A 20,021-nucleotide genomic window follows, 5' to 3' on the forward strand; every position below is an offset into this window, starting at 1 on the left:
TTCAATTAAGTAATAATAAGAATAAGAAGAATAAGTAACTTTGTCTCCTCCTCAATATCAAAGGTAACAAACCATAGGATTACATAGACTGCTGACCTGAACTATGGGACCCCGGGGACTAAGCTACAATACTGGGGACACTTATAAGAGAATATATAAGATAAATAGATAGATAGATATGAGATAGATAGATAGATAAATATGAGATAAATAGATAGATAGATATGAGATAGATAGATAGATACAACCAAAGAATAAGTTGGCCAGCACTATTAATTCCAAACTATTGTAAAAACCTGGCTTGCAGGTGCAGGCTGCTGGGCTAAATATACAGCAACAGGAGAATACAGCAGCACACTGCTAGCACAAAGATATAGATGAAACATGAGTATATAGATAGAACATGAAAAGCTATACAGCTGTAATGCAATAAATGAAGATATGAAACTATGAAATTATGAGGTACATAGCTTGAAAATTTGGCGCCAAATAGCGTGGAACTTCCCACCACGGTAAGGTGACCTCATTCTGGGACGGACCCTACACTGTGAATATGCCTCTGTGTGAACAGTACAACAGGCATTGCAAGGTCTGAAACATCCAAGACACCTTATATACACCTAATAGAGGTGGGTGGGGTGCAGGAGCCAACATGGAGGTAGCCACTCCCCCGTATGTATAATACAACCAAAGAATAAGTTGGCCAGCACTATTAATTCCAAACTATTGTAAAAACCTGGCCTGCAGGTACAGGCTGCTGGGCTAAATATACAGCAACAGGAGAATACAGCAGCACACTGCTAGCACAAAGATATAGATAAAACATGAGTATATAGATAGAACATGAAAAGCTATACAGCTGTAATGCAATAAATGAAGATATGAAACGATGAAATTTATTGCATTACAGCTGTATGTATAGCTTTTCACGTTCTATCTATATACTCATGTTTTATCTATATACTCATATTTCATCTGTATCTTTGTGCTAGCAGTGTGCTGCTGTATTCTCCTGTAGCTGTATATTTAGCCCAGCAGCCTGCACCTGTAAGCCAGGTTTTTACAATAGTTTGGAATTAATAGTGCTGGCCAACTTATTCTTTGGTTGTATTACACATACGGGGCAGTGGCTACCTCCATGTTGGCTCTGCACCCCACCCACCTCTATTAGGTGTATATAAGGTGTCTTGGATGTTTCAGACCTTGCAATGCCTGCTGTTCTGTTCACACAGAGGCATATTCATAGTGTAGGATCCATCGCAGAATGAGGTCACCTTACCGTGGTGGGACGGTCCACGCTATTTGGCGCCAAATTTGTAAGCTAAGTAGCTCATAATTTCATAGTTTCATATCTTCATTTATTGCATTACAGCTGTATAACTTTTCATGTTCTATCTATATACTCATGTTTTATCTATATACTCATGTTTCATCTGTATCTTTGTGCTAGCAGTGTGCTGCTGTATTCTCCTGTTGCTGTATATTTAGCCCAGCAGCCTGCACCTGCGGGCCAGGTTTTTACAATAGTTTGGAATTAATAGTGCTGGCCAACATATTTTTTAGATAGATAGATATGAGATAGATCAATAGATAGATATGAGGTAGATAGATAGATAGATAGATACAGTGGCGTTGCTAGGGTTGGTGTCACCCGGTGCGGTAGAAAATGGTGTCACCCCATACCTCCCCCTCCCCCCAGTAAGTTTTTAGCCTGTTGTGACAGACACCACTGTTGTAGCGCATTGTGAGAAATTCCAGTATAATAATCAGATATACCAGTTGCCACAGAATGGGAAAGTGTTAAGGAAGTTTTCACCATTTAAATATACAGCTCCCAGAATTACTTAAAGGGGTACTCCACTGGAAAACATTTACTTTTATATCAACTGGTGCCAGAAAGTTAAACAGATTTTTAAATTACTTCTATTTAAAATCTTAATCCTTACAGTACTTATCAGCTGCTGTATGCTCCACAGGAAGTTGTGTAGTTCTTTCCAGTCTGACCACAGTGCTATTTGCTGACACCTCTGTCCATGTCAGGAACTGTCCAGAGCACGATAGGTTTGCTATGGGGATTTGCTCCTACTATGGACAGTTCTTGACATGGACAGAGGTGTCAGCACAGAGCACTGTGGTCAGACAGAAAATAAATTAAAAAAAGAAAAGAACTTCCAGTGAATCGCTTATACAGCAGCTAATAAGTACTGGAAGGATTAAGATTTTTAAATAGAAGTAATTTACAAATCTGTTTAACTTTGTAGCACCAATTGATAAAAAAAATGTTTTCCAGTAGAGTACCCCTTTGAGCAGTGGTGAGGTTATGCTGGGAGTTGTAGTTTCACTCACCATAACTGTAGAACTTACAAGTGACTACAGCTCTGATAGGACATAGAGAGGAGAATACAGAATGATATCAGTGATTACAGGTGACCTCTTCTCTATAGTGAGGAGAATACACAATGATATCAGTGACTACAGGTGACGTCTTCTCTATAGTGAGGAGAATACACAATGATATCAGTAACTACAGGTGACGTCTTCTCTATAGAGAGGAGAATGTGCAATGATATCAGTGACTACAGGTGACGTCTTCTCTATAGTGAGGACAATACACAATGATATCAGTGACTACAGGTGACATCTCTATAGTGAGGAGAATACACAATGATATCAGTGATTACAGGTGACGTCTTCTCTATAGTGAGGAGAATGTACAATGATATCAGTGACTACAGGTGACGTCTTCTCTATAGTCTTCACTTATCTAATTCAGATAGTACATACCGCCTGGTCCAGCTAAAACTTCTCTCTGCAGAATGTGACGCCCAGACATCTCCTCACTATGTCAGCGCATTCTCATCCTCTATATGAAAACAATTATTATTATAAACCTGCCAGACACTGTATCCTCTAAATATAATACTACTATACACTATACTCTTGGATTATAAACCTTCCATACACCGTACCCTGAATATAATACTACCACACACTGTACATTCTGAATATAATACCAACACATACTGTACACTCTGAATATAAATCTGCCACGTACTGTACCCCTGAATATAATACCGCCACACACTGTACCCTCTGAATATAATACTACCACACTGTACATTATGAATATAATACCATCACATACTGTACCCTCTGAATATAAATCTACCACATACTGTACCCCTGAATATAATACCGCCACACACTGTACCCCTTAATATAACACTACCACACACTGTACATTCTGAATATAATACCACCACATACTGTACCCTCTGAATATAAATCTACCACATACTGTACCCCTGAATATAATACTACCACCCACTGTACCCTCTGAATATAATACTACCACAAACTGCGCCCTCTGAATTTAACGTTGCCATACAGTGCACCCTCTGAATATAATACCACAACCGCAGTAACACCCCTCAACATCCGTTAGCTGATGCTATTACCACGGGAGGGGGGTATTGGTGGTGCTGCTAGTGGATGATGGGGGTGCTACTACTGGGGGGGTGTTGCTGGAGGATGATGAGGGTGCAACTGGCCATTCCCCCTGGCAGTATCACCCCCATCATCCATCCGCAGGATCCTCCTCCTGGCAGGAGCACCGCCATCATCCACCATCAGGATCTGCTGATGGAGGTGCTACTGCTGGGGGGGGGGGGGTGTTGCTGGTGGATGATGAGGGTGCTACTGCCAGGGGGGGAGCATTAGGTAGGCAGCAGTTCCCCCACTTTAGGTAGGCAGCAGTTCCCCCACATTAGGTAGCATATTTTCCCCACATTAGGCAGCATAGATTCCCCACATTTGGTACGTGTTCCCTCACATTAGGTAGCAATTTCCCCACATTAGGTAGCACAGATTCCCCACATTAGGTAGCAGTTTCCCCACATTAGGTAGCATAGATTCCCCCCATTCGGTAGCACAGATTCCCCACATTAGGTAGCATAGACTCCCCACATTTGGTAGCACAGATTCCCCACATTAGGTAGCAGTTTCCCCACATTAGGTAGCATAGACTCCCCACATTAGGTAGCATAGAATCCCCACATTAGGTAGCATAGACTCCGCACATTTGGTAGTAGTTAACCCACATTAGGCCGCAGGTTCCCTTGCAGGTTCCCCACAATGGGTCAAAGTCTCCCCACATTAGATCGCTCTCTTAACCCCCCCCCCCCCCCCAAAAAAAAAAAACACAAACACACACACACAGTCAGAGAGACACACACTCACAGACAGACACACACACAGAGTCACAGTCACACACACAGAGTCACACACACACAGAGTCACACACACACACACACACACACACAGAGTCACACACAGAGTCACACACACACACAGAGTCACACAGTCACACACACAGAGTCACACACACACACACACAGAGTCACACACACAGTCACACACACACAGAGTCACACAGTCACACACACACAGAGTCACACACACACAGAGTCACACAGTCACACACACACACAGAGTCACACACACAGAGTCACACACACACACACACAGAAAATAAGGCATACTTGGCACACCAGAAGGCCTCCTACATAATTCCAATACAAGAAATGATTGTGGGCAGGGGTGTAGCGCTCCTGGGTCCCCCTGCAACACACACACAGACACACACACAGTCACATACACACAGAGTCACACACAGTCACATACATACACACACACAGAGTCACACACAGTCACATACATACACACACACACAGTCACATACACACAGAGTCACACACAGTCACATACATACGCACACACACACACACAGAGTCACATAAACACACACACACAGAGTCACACACAGTCACATACATACACACACACAGAGTCACATACATACACACACACACAGAGTCACACACAGACAGAGATAGTGACAGACAGACACACACACTCACCCATCCAGCGCAGCGCTCCTTCTCTCCTGGCGCCCTGCGAGTGACGTCACTGACGTCCCATACGGTGGTGCTGACGGACGGGCGCACAGCGGCAATGAAGGCCGGGGGGGTGCTGACGGGCGCACAGCGCAGGTGAATGCCGGGGGGGGGGGGGGTGCTGTCGGACGGGCGCACAGCGCAGGTGAAGGGGGGGGGGGATGGGGGGTGCTGCCGGTCGGGTACAGACGGGGGGTGTCGGTGTAGCTGGGGGGGGGGGTGCTGCGGAGCGTCTTGGTTGGTTTCACCCGGTGCGGCCCGCACCCCCCGCCCCCGGGTCGCAAAGCCACTGGATAGATATGAGGTAGATAGATATGAGGTAGATAGATATGAGAGAGAGATAGATAGATAGATATGAGATAGATAGATATGAGAAAGATAGATAGATAGCAACAGAAGAATACAGCAGCACTCTGCTAGCACAAAGAATAGATAAAACATGAGTATATAGATACAACATGAAAAGCTATACAGCTATGGTGTAATAAATGGAAATATAAAATTATGAAGTTATGAAATAGTGAGGTACTTAGCTTGCAATTTGGCAGCCAAATAGCTTGGACCGTCCCAGCAGCCCAGCAGCCTGCACCTGTAAGCCAGGTCCATATAATAGCTTGGAATCAATAGTGCTGGCTAACTTATCCTTTTGTCTAGATAGATAGAAAGATAGATATGAGAAAGATAAATAGATATGAGAGATAGATAGATAGATAGATATGAGATAGATAGATAGATATGAGAAAGATAAATAGATATGAGAGATAGATAGATAGATAGATAGATAGATAGATAGATAGATGATAGATAGATAGATACATAGATAGATAGATAGAGAGATAGAGAGATAGATAGATAGATATGAGACATAGATAGATAGATAGATAGATAGATAGATAGATACAAAAAAAAGGTAGAAATTGGTCATCACATTCTGACACACAACCATTGTATGAAATAAGTATATAGGTGCACGCTGTTGCAGCTGAACTACAAATACAAGCAAGAATAACAGCAGCACATTGCTAGCACTAAGCTGTATGTGAACTATGACATGATAAAGTTAGCAATACCGCTATGGTGAAAAATAGTGGTTCTTAGCTTACCATTTGGCCAAATAGCATGTACCATCCCTCCATGTAAGGTGACCTCATTTGAGATGGACCCTACACTATGAATATGCCTCCCATAGGCTAGCACTGAGCCTCAATATCTGGCAAGTAAGGTCTGCCACATCCCGCACCTAATGAAATGGATGGGGTGCACGAACAAACATGGAGGCTGACCAATGTGAAAGTGCTGACCAATTTCTACCTTTTTTGTACTGCACATATGGGGGGAGTGGCTGCCCCCATGTTGGTTCGTGCACCCCACCCATTTCATTAGGTGCGGGATGTGCCAGACCTTACATGCCAGAAATTGCAGGCTTAGTGCTAGCCTAGGGGAGGCATATTCATAGTGTAAGTTCCATCCCAAATGAGGTCACATTATCATGGTGGGATGGTACACACTATGTGGAAAAATTGTAAGCTAAGAGCCTCTATTTTTCACCATAGCAGTATTGCAGTATTAAGTTAAACATGTCATATTTCATATATAGCTTTGTGCTAGCAGTGTGCTGTTGTTATTCTTTTTCTTGGATAGATAGATAGATAGATATGAGATAAATATAAGATAAATAGATATGAGATAAATAGAAAGATAGATATGAGATAGATAGATATGATTGACAGATAGATAGATAGATAGATAGATAGATAGATAGATAGTCAGCACTTTTTAATTTAGTGGTAATTAAAAGTATCGAGTATGTGGGATATACTGCAGTATTTGATCATGCGGATGTCCATAGACTGACATTGGGCCAAATTGATCTGCAGGAAACAGTAAACAACGTTGCTCCAGTCTAAGGGCCACTTGACATTGTGCCGCCCATTGGAGTAGAAAGCATGGAGTTATGTGGGAGAGTCAAGTGCCACTGAAGCATCATCTCAATGATAATTCCCTCTATGAGGAGACCAGATTGATCTTTCATGTTTGTCTTGAATGTTTCCTGAACTCGCTGGAAGCTACTTCCCTCTTTTCAACAGAGAACACGTCAATACACAGGCATGTAAGAAGAGGTTGTGTTTATTAGTCAAAAAAAAGGACTCGATAAATGTAAAATCAGGTCACTCTCAGCGGAAGAAAGACAGACGTTCCTTCAGCCATTCTTCTGTCAGGTCACTGGTGGTCCTGATCTCGAACACCTGCGCAACATCACATTGTAGAAGAAAAAAAAAGAAACTTGTCGGGTTATTTGTGTAATGAACCTCAAAGGTATTTACCCCCATTTTTTATTAAAGGGGTACTCCCCCTGGAAAACATTTTCTTTTCTTTTTAAATGAACATGTGCCAGAAAGTTAAACAGATTTGTAAATTACTTCTACTTAAAAATCTTAATTCTTCCAGTACTTATTTTCAGTCTGACCACAGTGCTCTCTGCTGACACCTCTGTCCATTTTAGGAACTGTCCGGAGCAGGATAGGTTTGCTATGGGGATTTCCTCCTGCTCAGGACAGTTCCTGACATGGACAGAGGTGTCAGCAGAGAGCACTGTGGTCAGAGAGAAAGGAAATTCAAAAAGAAAAGAATTTCCTCTGGCGCATACAGCAGCTGATAAGTACTGGAAGGATTAAGATTTTTTTTAATAGAGGTAATTTACAAATCTGTTTAACTTTCTGGCACCAGTTGATTTTAAAAAAAAAATATGTTTTCCAGGGGAGTACCCCTTTAAGGTGCAATATAAGAGAGAATGGGTTAGAAAACCCTATGGTAATATACTCTATTCTCTTATATATACTCTATGCCCTTTATGACTGAAGAGCAGTTATAAAGGGCATTTTTCACTATGGGGGACCTGTTCTGTCCTGCATGACATAGACAACTCATAAATATGAATGGACATTGCTGAGTGTTGTAATTTTGCAACAGCTGGAGGGCCACAGTTTGCAGACCACTGCACAGGAAGCCATAAAAAAAATGATAGTGGTTGTCCACTTTGAGCAACCTCTTCATATTAGAGAATCTCCTGAAAATAAACTGAACCCACAATATCCTGGTTCCGAAACCCCCAGCTGTTACTTCTGAGGGAATTCCACTGGTTCCATTCCACTGTAGCGCCACCACAGGAGAAATGAAGCAGTACATGGTGTAGATAAAACAGTAGATATAAAAAATACAGTGTATCTGACGCCGACGGGTTTCAGGTATGGTGACACTTAATCATGACCGTTCATGAAATCTATCTATGGGGTGGTGCTGTGGGGTTTTCCCCACCAGTCACCACTGATCTCTTGGAGTCCCAACAGAGGGACCCATTATGATCAGCTCATTGTCAATGGATCCTTCTAACTCCATTCCAGCTCCTGTAAGGGTTGTCAACTAGTTTTACTAGACATTGAATCAGTCGTCTCCAAACTGTGGCCCTCCAGTTGTTACAAAACTACAACTCCCAGCATGCCCGGATAGCCGTTGGCTGTCCAGGCATGCTGGAAGTTGTAGTTTTGCAACAGTTTGGAGACCACTGCACTGGAAGCCATAAAACAATCTCTACATGTTAGAGAATCTCCTGAAAATAGACTGAGCCCACAATGTCCTGGTGCTGAAACCCCTGGCGATGGGCTGCTATTTCTAAGGAAATTCCACTGGTTCCATTCCCCTGTAGCGCCACCACAGGAGAAATGCAGCCGCCCACTGATCCAAAAGAAGTCAAGAAACATTGCTACTTGTAGAGTAAAAGTAAATAGAGGCTTCTTTATTTAGGGCAACAGTACATATAGAAATACAGCAAAGCTGATGCCGACGGGTTTCGAGCATGGGGAGACTTAATCATGACTGGTTATGAAATCTATGTAATTCATAGACATGGAGTGAGAGGAAGTGATTCAGTTAATATAAGAATTAGCCACACTTTGCCAACCTTAGAAGTCTGGCGTTGTTGACCTACAGGTTGGCAATGTTGCTTTCAGCCCTAGGGACCTAGATTTAAGTCTAAACTGGGTAACAAGTGCAGGGAGTTGTATGTTCTCTTCTGTACCCCCGTGTCTCCCCCACCCCCCATATGAACATGATGATAAGTATTTGTTTCCCATGATGCTTGTCAGCAGTCTCTGCATCTAGAATGTGCCCATTCCTACTGTCCTCCTACCTTGGTGAGCTCAGCAATCTGTACCAGTCTGTTCTTACTTCCAGCGTACATCATTTGCTGCTCCGGCTTACATCCTGCATGTGACAAAGGCACAGGGAGAACAATAGGAAAATTAGACATTCTCCTGTAACAAATTATAATATAAACTCCATGTACATTCTAAAACATCAGGAGCAGATACTTCTACCAAGAACATCCATTAAAGTGAAAAAAATCTGAATCTGTCACTATAAGCATTAATACAGTGGGGATCAAAAGTTTGGGCACCCCAGGTAAAATTTGTATTAATGTGCATAAAGAAGCCAAGGAAAGATGGAAAAATCTCCAAAAGGCATTAAATTACAGATTACACATTCTTATAATATGTCAACAAAAATAACAGAAAACAAAAAATGGCATCTGCAAAAGTTTGGGCCCCCTGCAGAGTTAATATCTTGTACTGCCCCCTTTGGCAAGTATCACAGCTTGTAAACGCTTTTTGTAGCCAGCCAAGAGTCTTTCAATTCTTGTTTGAGGTATCTTTGCCCATTCTTCCTTACAAAAGTCTTCCAGTTCTTTGAGATTTCTGGGCTGTCTGTCACGCACTGCTCTTATAAGGTCTATCCATATATTTTCTATTAAGTTGAGGTCAGGAGATTGGGAAGGCCATGGCTAAACCTTCAGTTTATGCCTCTTGATGTAATCCCCCATGGATTTTGAGGTGTGTTTAGGATCATTATCCATTTGTAGAAGCCATCCTCTCTTTAACTTCAGCTTTTTCCCAGATGGCATCAATTTAGCATCCAAATTTGCTGAAATTTTATTGAATCCATTTTTCCTTTTACTCGTGAGATGTTCCCTGTGCCACTGGCTGCAATACAACCCCAAAGCATGATTGATCCACCCCCATGCTTAACAGTTGGACAGAGGTTCTTTTCATTAAATTCTGTTCCCCTTCTTCTCCAAACGTACCTTTGCTCATTCCGGCCAAAAAGTTCAGTTTGAACCTCATCTGTCCACAGAACTTGTTTCCAAAATGCATCAGGCTTGTCTATATGTTCATTTGCAAAGTTCAAACCCTGATTTTTGTGGTGAGGACGTAGAAGAGGTTTTCTTCTGATGACTCTTCCATGAAGACCATATTTGTACAAATATCTCTTTATAGTGGAATAGTGTACCACAACTTCAGTGTCTGCCAGATCTTTCTGGAGGGATTGTGCAGTCAAACGTGGGTTTTGAATTATTTTTCTCACTATCCTGCGAGCTGTTCTGTCTGATATTTTTCTTGGTCTTCCAGATCTTGCTTTACCTTCCACTGTTGCTGATGACTGCCATTTCTTAATTACATTCCGAACAGAGGATATTGGCATCTGAAAACATTTTGCTCTCTTCTTATAGCCTTCTCCAGCTTTGTGAGCGTCAACTATTTTCAGTTTCAGATTTCTAGACAACTGCTTAGAAGAACCCATGGTGCTGATTGTTGGGGCAAGGTCAGATGAGTCTGGGCATTTAAAACCTTTGAGATTGACATCACCTGGTCTTCCCAGATTATGATTGAGAACAATCCATGACACTGGATGGTCTCAGCTTTGCAAAGGGGGCAGTGCATGCTATAAATTCTGCAGGGTGCCCAAACTTTTGCAGACGCCATTTTTTTGTTTCCTGTTATTTTGAAAGTGTAAATGATGGAAATAAAATCAAACTTTTGTTGACATATTATAAGAATGTCTAATCTGTAATTTGATGCCTTTTGGAGATTTTTCCATCTTTCCTTGGCTTCTTTATGCACATCAATACAAATTTTTACCTGGGGTGCCCAAACTTTTGATCCCCACTGTAACTCTGGGATGCTTTTACTTTTCATTCTGATTCCGAGATAATTTTTTCCTGACATATTCTTCTTCATGTTAGTGGTAAATTTTTGTCGATACTTGCATCATTTCTTGGTGAAAAATTCCAAAGTTTGCTGAAAAATTAGAAATTTTGCATTTTTTTCAACTTTGCAATGGACATCCCAAATTTATATATTGATTCACATATACAATACGTCTACTTTATGTTTGTATCATAAAGTTGACATGTTTTTACTTTTGGAAGACATCAGAGGGCTTCAAAGTTCAGCAGCAATTTTCCAATTTTTCACAAAATTTTCAAAATCAGAATTTTTCAGGGACCAGTTCAGTTTTGAAGTGGATTTGAAGGGCCTTCATCTTAGAAATACCCCATAAATGACCCCATTATAAAATCTGCACCCCTCCAAGTATTCAAAATTACATTCAGAAAGTTTGTTAACCCTTTAGGTGTTTCACAGGAATAGGAAAATACCTCATATGTGTATGTCAAGTGCTCTGTGGGTGCATTAGAGGGTTCAGAAGCGAAGGAGCGACAATGGTATTTTGGGGTGTGAATTTTGCTGAAATTGATTTTGGGGGGCATGTCATATTTAGGAAGCCCCTATGGTGCCAGAACAGCAAACAAAACCCCACATGGCATACTATTTTGGAAACTACACCCCTCATGGCATGTAACAAGGGGTACAGTGAGCCTTAACACCCCACAGGTGTTTGGCGACTTTTCGGTAAAGTTGGATGTGTAAATGTAATTTTTTTTTCACTAAAATGCTCCTCAAATGTACCATTTTTACAAGAGGTAGTAGGAGAAAATGCCCCCCAAAATTGGTAACCCCATCTCTTCTGAGTATGGAAATACCCCATGTGTGGATGTAAAGTGCTCTGCAGGCGCACTACGAATGCTCAGAAGAGAAGGAGCGCCATTGGGCTTTTGGAGAGAAAATTTGCTTGGAATAAAAGTCAGGGGCCCCCATGGTGCCAGAAAAGTGCCCCCCCCCCCCTCCCCACACACACACACACATGACCCTATTTCGGAAACTACACCCCTCACGGAATGTAGTAAGTGGTGCAGTGAACATTTACACCCCACTGGGGTTTTAGAGACTTTTGGAACAGTGGGCTGTGCAAGTGAAAAATACATTTTTCATTTTCATGGACCACTGTTCAAAAAATCTGTCAGACACCAGTGGGGCGTAAATGCTCACTGTACCCCTTATTACATTCCGTGAGGGGTGTAGTTTCCAAAATGGGGTCACATGTGGGGGAGGGTCCACTGTTCTGGCACTATGGGGGCTTTGTAAACGCACATGGCCTTCAATTCCAGCCAAATTCTCTCTCCAAAAGCCCAATGGTGCTCATTCTCTTGCTCGCAGAGCACTTTACGTCCACACATGGGGTATTTATATACTCAGAAGAAATGGGGCTACAAATTATGGGGGGCTTTTTTTCTTATTACCCCTTGTGAAAATGAAAAATTTGGAATAACACCAGCAATTTAATTAAAAAATGAACATTTTTCATTTTCTCGTCCAACTTTAATGAAAAATTCTTCAAACATCTGTGGGGTGTTAAGGCTCACTTTACCTCTTGCTACGTTCCGTGAGGGGTGTAGTTTCCAAAATGGGGTCACATGTGGGTGTTTTTTTTCCCGTTTATGTCAGAACCCCTGTAACGATCAGCCACCCCCTGTGCAAATCACCTCAAATGTACATGGCGCTCTCACTCCTGAGCCTTGTTGTGCGCCCGCAGAGCATTTTACGTCCACATAAGGAGTATTTGTGTTACAAATTTTGGGGGTCTTTTTTTTCTTTTACCTCTTGTAAAAATTAAAAGTATGGGGCAACACCAGCATTACATTTTTTTACACTGACATGCTGGTGTAGACCCCAACTTTACCTTTTCATAAGGGGTAAAAGGAGAAAAAGTCCACCAGAATGTGTTAGGCAATTTCTCCCGAGTACAGAAATACCCCATATGTGGCCCTAAACTGTTGCCTTGAAATATGACAGGGCTCCGAAGTGAGAGAACGGCATGCGCATTTGAGACCTAAATTAAGGTTTGCATAGGGAAGGACCCGAATACAAGAATGACACTTGCCTCCGATACTTAAATTACCCTTAGGCAGTGTTTCCCAAACAGGGTGCCTCCAGCTGTTGCAAAACTCCCAGCATGCCTGGACAGTCAATGGCTGTTCAGCAATACTGGGAGTTGTTGTTTTGCAAGAGCTGGAAGCTCCATTTTGGAACCAGACTTTTTCATTTTTATTGGAAGGGGGTGGGGGGCGGAAACTGTGTAGGGGTATATGTATATGTAGTGTTTTACTTTTTATTTTGTGTAGGTGTAGTGTAGTGTTTTTATGGTACATTCACATGAGCGGGGGTTCACAGCGAATTTCCTGCTGGGAGTTTGAGCTGCAGCGGAAAATTTGCTGCATCTCAAATTTGCAGCGAGAAACTCAATGTAAACCCCCGCTCGTGTGAATGTACTTTGTACATTCACATGGGGGGGGGGGGGGACATCCAGCTGTTGCAAACTACAACTCCCAGCATGCCCTTTGGCTGTTCGTGCATGCTGGGAGTTGTAGTTATGAAACAGGATGAGGCACACTCGATGCAAAACACTGACAGTTTGTTACTTAACTCAGAGCTACGCAACCAGTATTCCTCCAGCTGTTGCAAAACTACAACTCCAGGCATTTACAGTCTTTCAGTGCATGCTGGGAATTGTAGTTTGCAACAGCTGGAGGCACACTGGTTGCGAAACACTGAGTTAGGTAACAAGCTCTGTGTTTCGCAACTAGTGTGCCTTCAGCTGTTGCAAAACTACAACTCCCAACATGCCCATTTGTACATGCTGGGAGTTGTTGCTAGGCAGCAGCAGGAGGCATGGCTCTGCTGGAACCTGCCTGCCGCCGCCGCTGTCTCAGCTCCTGGGGCTCCAATCCCAGCACCGATGCCGGGAATCATGGGTCCCAGGTCCAGGTGAGGACTCCCGACACCCTCTCTCGCCCTCCGGAATAGGGACGGAGCGGGTGCCGTTAGGGACACCCCCACAGCAGGAGTCCGTTACCGGCCAACGAATCTGGATGATCATGAGGTAGCACCAGTGCCACCTCACTCCTGCTGCTATAGGGTGATAGGTGCCATCTCAGACTGCATTATCACCCTTTTTTTCCCGGGTCACCGGGCCATCGGGGACCTGATTGACCTGGAATCGTAGCAAATCGCCAATCTTAATTGATCGACGATTTGTGGCGATTGCCGACATGGGGGGGGGGGTCTCAGGGGTTTGCACAGGGTGTCTGCTGAATGATTTCAGCAGGCATCCCAGTCTGGTCCCCACCGCGTGCCGGGCAAGTACGCCCTGGGTCCTTAAAGCGCAACTGTCATGAAATTTGTACTGTGTGCAGGTGGTGGGTATAGCAATGTCTTTACCTAATATTTGCAGGTTTTCATGACCCCAAAAAATGCTTTTGATCAAAGCCACTGGTGGTCGGATAGGCGTGGCGCGAGGTATGCGATGCCCCGCCGCCGCTACGCCCACCCCCTGTTTGTCAGCGCTGGGACCACTGTGTGATTTTCCCAGTGCATGCGCCCTTCAGCTAATCTAACGTGCACCGCTGTGTGTCATCCAGCAAGCGCGCACTCCCCCAGCGAGCACTTGCTTCTGCCGCCGTCTTTCTCCTCAGTGCGCCTGCGCAGTGCTAGCTGGATGACACATGCGCACGGCGCTCATGTTAGATTAGGTGAAGGGCGCATGCGCTGGGACCTGTGTGTCAATCGCACAGTGGTCCCAGCGCTGACATGGGGTGGGCGTGGCGGCGGCGGGGCATCGCGTAACTCATGCCATGCCTATCTGATCGTCAGTGGCTTTGATCAAAAGCATTTTTGGGGGGTCATGAAAGCCTGCAAATATTAGGTAAAAACATTGCTATACCCACCACCTGCACACAGTACAAAGGCTGTGTGCAGGTTATTGCTCCCAGATTTTATGACAGTTGCGCTTTAATGGGTTAAAGGGGTACCAATCAACTGGTGCCAGAAAGTTAAACAGATTTGTCAATTACTTCTATTAAAAAATCTTAACCCTTTCAGTACTTATCAGCTGTTGTATGCTCCACAGAAAGTTCTTTTCTTTTTTAATTTCCCTTCTGTCTGACCACAGTGCTCTCTGCTGACACCTCTGTCCATGTCAGGAACTGTCCGGAGCAGGAGAGGTTTGCTATGGGGATTTGCTCCTACTCTGGACAGTTCCTTAAATGGACAGAGGTGTCAGCAGAGAGCACTGTGGTCAGACAGAAAGGTATTCAAAAATAAAAGAACTTCCTGTGGAGCATATACAGCAGCTGATAAGTACTGGAAGGATTAAGATTTTTTTAAAGAAGTAATTTACAAATCTGTTTAACTTTCTGGCACCAATTGATTTAAAGAATTTTTTTTTTCCAGGGTAGTACCCCTTTAAACACTTTAAAGTAAAATTTGAGGTTTTTACCTAAAAAACACACTGTAAAACACTCTCTTGTTTGTTTGTGAACGTGTCCTATTGATATCATCGTCACAATTATCCCTTATGTAATATTGATGAATTTGTACAGCACTATGGGAAATTTTAGCTCAAGATAAATCCTTAAGAATCATTTATTAAGAAGCAGCATGTTTCACAGAGTTATTCAGCAGTAAAATAAAATAGTTTTCCCCGATTGCTATTAAAATGTTATTATTTGTACTATTGTAGTTGTAAAAGTTGAAGGGGAATATAGATGGGAACTGCGGCAGCTCCATCTTCTATCGGAAGTCAGGCGCAAAGGTACAGGTCACAGGATAGGTGATAAAGTAAGATCACTGGGGACCCCACCGATCCCAAGAATGGGGGTCCCAAGCCCCCTGCACCTGAGCATGAGCACTGCTGTTTCATTCATGGAGCTGATGAAGGCTTAGGCCTTGGTCACACACAGTTTTTTGTCTGTTTTTTAGACTGTAAAATGGCAAACTGCAATATTTTTCAATAGAGGCTCATGGCCTCTATCAGGGAATCGAAATTGCTGTCACCTGTATTGGCCACCTTAATATTATGGGGATAAATTATACTGTTCATGCGGACAGATTGATCACTTTAAACAGCCATGAATGAGGATGCAAGAAGTGTCCGAAACGCGTTAATTGAATATTAAAGATTGCATAAATTTTATGTAGAGCTGGAGAATCTCTTATTTTGTTATTTCTATGGTGACCATGGCCTCAGTGAGAACCGGACAATGCCCATCCCAGGTATGAAAATAATATGAACTCTGTACATATGGCATGGCATGATGGGAGTAAAGTTTAAAGCGTACCCGTCAGATCCAACAAAAAAACTATTTTTTAAATATATCACTCAGTACCTAATCCTGACCATGTACATCTAATTTTTATGTGTCTAGCACCTTTATTTATTTTTTATTACACTTTTAATTTAGCTCAATAGTTTGAATTCCTCTCAAAGGGAGGGGGTGTGGCCTCACTGTGCAGATCTCCACCCCCTCCCTCAGTATGCTGTCTGCTCACATCTCCCCTAGCATTAGCAAAACTACAACTCCCAGCTTGTCCTCACTGACAGTAGCGGGACACAAGCTGACAGTGGGAGGATTTTTCCTCCAGCTGTGAGTCCTGCACTCACAGCTGTCAATCAAGGAAGTGTGTCCATGACATAGGTGATGATGCATGGACACAGCAGGACTAGTATGTGTCCAAGCAGGCATGGGGGGGGGGGCAGTTGTTTGACTGGCTTTTTCAGTATGAAATACTGAAAATTTTCTAATGAAAGCAATTGCAAAACTTATAGGTTTTTTATGCTTTACAACATCTCAAAAGTTTATGTATCTGACAGTGTCCATTTAAATTTAAATTACAAAAACTGTATGGCTTCTTGTAAATGAAAATTATTTTGGCGGCCACTGCAGGTATAATGTGGTATTGCATGGTGGGTATGGATGACCAGGTAATACACAGTAACATTGGGTCCTCCAAGGCAAGAGCTTCTCTTGCAATATCTCTGTCCTCTGGCTAACAGATAGTGGTCCTAAGGAGAAGACTCGTTGAGTTGCTTATTAATATTGTTAAAGTTTTCTCAAGGGCAGGATATGTTTTTTTTCTAGTAGTCACAAGCCTGGCAAACTTTATACCGTATTTTTCGGCGTATAAGACGCACTTTTTCTTCCCCAAAACTGGGGGGGAAAAGTCGGTGCGTCTTATACGGCGAATACACCCCTATCGCGGCGGTCCCTGCGGCCATCAACGGCCAGGACCCGCGGCTAATACAGGACATCACCGATCGCGGTGATGCCCTGTATTAACCCTTCAGACGCGGCGATCAAAGCTGACCGCCGCGTCTGAAGGGAAAGTGACACTAACCCGGCTGTTCAGTCGGGCTGTTCGGGACCGCCGCAATTTCACCGCGGCGGTCCCCAACAGCCGACTGAATAGCCGGGTTAGTGCTTACAGGACACCGGGAGGGACCTTACCTGCCTCCTCGGTGTCTTCTCCGTTCAGGGATCCCCTGTATGCCGGCGCTCTCCTTCCTCGTCATCACGTCGTCGCGTACGTGCGTCGGCGTGCGTAACGACGTGATGACGGCGACGGAGAGCGAGGATACCCGGCCGGCAGCAGAGTCGTTCCGGAGCGACGGGGACACGGCGACAGTGATGGAGCGACATCCAGGTCAGCGGTGACGGGTCCGGAGCGGCGGGGACACCTGAGTATTACCTCCTCCTGCAGTGGTCTTCAATCTGCGGACCTCCAGATGTTGCAAAACTACAACTCCCAGCATGCCCGGACAGCCAACGGCTGTCCGGGCATGCTGGGAGTTGTAGTTTTGCAACATCTGGAGGTCCGCAGGTTGAAGACCACTATTGGGTTCAAAATCTTAATTTTTTTTTATTTTTCACCTATAAATTGGGTGCGTCTTATACGCCGGTGCATCCAATAGGGCGAAAAATACGGTAAGTGGTTCAAACATGTGACAACAAACACTGTGGGCCATGTTATAAAAGGTCAGACCAGATGGTGACCTCCCACCCATCAAGGGTAAATTGGTGACCCCTAATGGCAAGGAGTAAATAAGGTGTCCATTTCAGTGGATTTCATCCATAGTATTAACATTATAGTTTGTTCACTCACCTACTGGGCTGGAGAATATCATACACAGCGGGTAAGAGACACGTCCATCATCGTGCTGGTACTTATAACTATACACAAGGAATTTGGGATTATGTTAAGGATTTTACTGATAATTATTTGTATGTAATGTTTAGGTAGATAGACAGAGAGACAGATAGATAATAGATAAACAGATAGATAGATATGACATAGAAGAGATGGATGTGTGGTGGCCCAGTACAGGAGTTGTACCCTTTCTGCCCTGTCAGGAAGCCTCCATACAGTGTCCCCTGCCCCCCCCCCCCCCCCCCTCCATTGTCTATTCATTTATATGCCTGTTATATAATGTATTATACCTGAAATGTGTTTTGCCTTTAAGTCCAGTTGTCATGTGATTAACCAGTTGTCATGTGATTGTAACCCAGTGAGGTATCAGTGACCATGTGACCTAAGGATGACCTATGAGATCCCTCCTAGTCTCCCCCATATAAGCCCTGGGTGGAGCTAGCTCACTCTCTTAGTTCCTGCTTAGCTGAGTGCAGCAAGGTCAAGTCCTAGGTGTGTCTGGAGTCCAGAGGAGGCCTAAAGTCAGTCCAGCAGCCACAGATTCTCAAGTCCATTGCCCCACGGGTCAAGTCAAAGCCTGGTAAGCTACAGAAGGGGTGAAATCAGTCATAGTCTGTCATAGTCAAGTCAGTCCAAGTCATTCTGTCTCAAGTCAGCATGGCCTGCATCCAAATTGTCCAAGTCCACTATAAGTCCCAGCAAGCCCTGTGGTCTCAGAAGTCACTGGTCCCTCCCATGGGCCTAGCCAAACTGCATAGACATCTGTCGGACTCAGTAAAGCTGCTGTTGTTCCGTAACTTGGCATCGGAGTAATTATTTGTCCCCGTGCCTAGCCCAGGATCCAGCGGTATTCCTTCGGGTGGAGAAGCGGTTAAACCCTGTCCTGGCATCACGAATACAAGGGATTAATGCCATCTGCCCCTAGGGTAATTCCATCTGCCCTCATCACACCCTCACCACAACTTGAGGGATAGATGGATAGAAAAATATGAGATAGAAGAGATAAATATGGATGGATAGATAGGTTGTAGGTAGATAGAAAGGAAAAGATGTTCCAATGTTCCATTGTTATTTTAAGGGGAATACAGGGATTTACTAAAAGACAGGTCAGGAGAGGCCTCAGGTTCCTCTTTTTTCAAAAAGGATTTGTACTGATCTAAAATGGTAAGGATATCGAGGCTGACGTTCTGGGAGCTCATTCTGTAGATCATCTGGGGAAATGTCCTAAAACACAAACATATAAATGGGTCACAGGTTTTTCTGAGATTTTAGGGATAACAAGGGTTGTCCAATAGGGAGATATGAATTTATTCTGTAAGATCAGGCAAAACATAACTATAACAATGCATTACATCAGGGGTCTCAAACTTGCTTAACGTGGGTAAATTGAGGCCCATGGAACGATATTTTGCGGCCCGCTACTTGACAGCAAAGTTTAGTGTCAATGCGGCCCAACCAGGGGCAGACCCCAGAACACCTCCCTTTCCCCAGCCCATAAGTTACTCAGGGCCCTGTAACAGTGCAGGGGCATCTGGTAAAATACGTGCGTGTCGCACACAGGCACGCCTGTTACCATGAAGCAAGACATCAATGACGTCACAAGGTCCCGCCGGAGAGGAGCGCGGCAGAGTTTGTGTCTCTCTGCAACATTTCAGGCTGCCACACAGTGCCACTTGTGAGTTCGGGATGCCAAGCCTTTCGCAAATGTGTGATGTAATGGTACAACATGAGTAATAGTTTTGGATCAGCTCCAGAGCCATAGGGTGTATTAGGGCATGCTGGGCATTGTGGTTAGTTACTGCAACTCCCAGCTTGTCCTGATACAGCTTATGGCTCTGCAGCTGACCAAAAC

At 43.8% G+C, this 20,021-nt stretch overlaps 1 protein-coding gene across 1 annotated transcript in view; it reads right to left on the reverse strand.

Moving 5' to 3' along the window:
- Positions 1 to 7,047: 7,047 nt before the first annotated feature.
- GMFG (glia maturation factor gamma) overlaps positions 7,048 to 20,021 on the reverse strand; it is a 32,587-nt gene continuing 19,613 nt past the window's right edge. The window contains exons 4-7 of the mRNA XM_056539172.1: positions 19,342 to 19,393; positions 18,125 to 18,205; positions 9,142 to 9,215; positions 7,048 to 7,201 (exon numbers count right to left, since the gene is read on the reverse strand). Coding sequence (XP_056395147.1) covers positions 7,130 to 7,201; positions 9,142 to 9,215; positions 18,125 to 18,205; positions 19,342 to 19,393 — 279 coding nt within the window. The 3' untranslated portion in view covers positions 7,048 to 7,129. The remainder of the gene's footprint in view (positions 7,202 to 9,141; positions 9,216 to 18,124; positions 18,206 to 19,341; positions 19,394 to 20,021) is intronic.

The sequence above is a fragment of the Hyla sarda genome, chromosome 9 (assembly GCF_029499605.1).
Source record: "Hyla sarda isolate aHylSar1 chromosome 9, aHylSar1.hap1, whole genome shotgun sequence".
Taxonomy (NCBI): Eukaryota; Metazoa; Chordata; class Amphibia; order Anura; family Hylidae; genus Hyla; species Hyla sarda.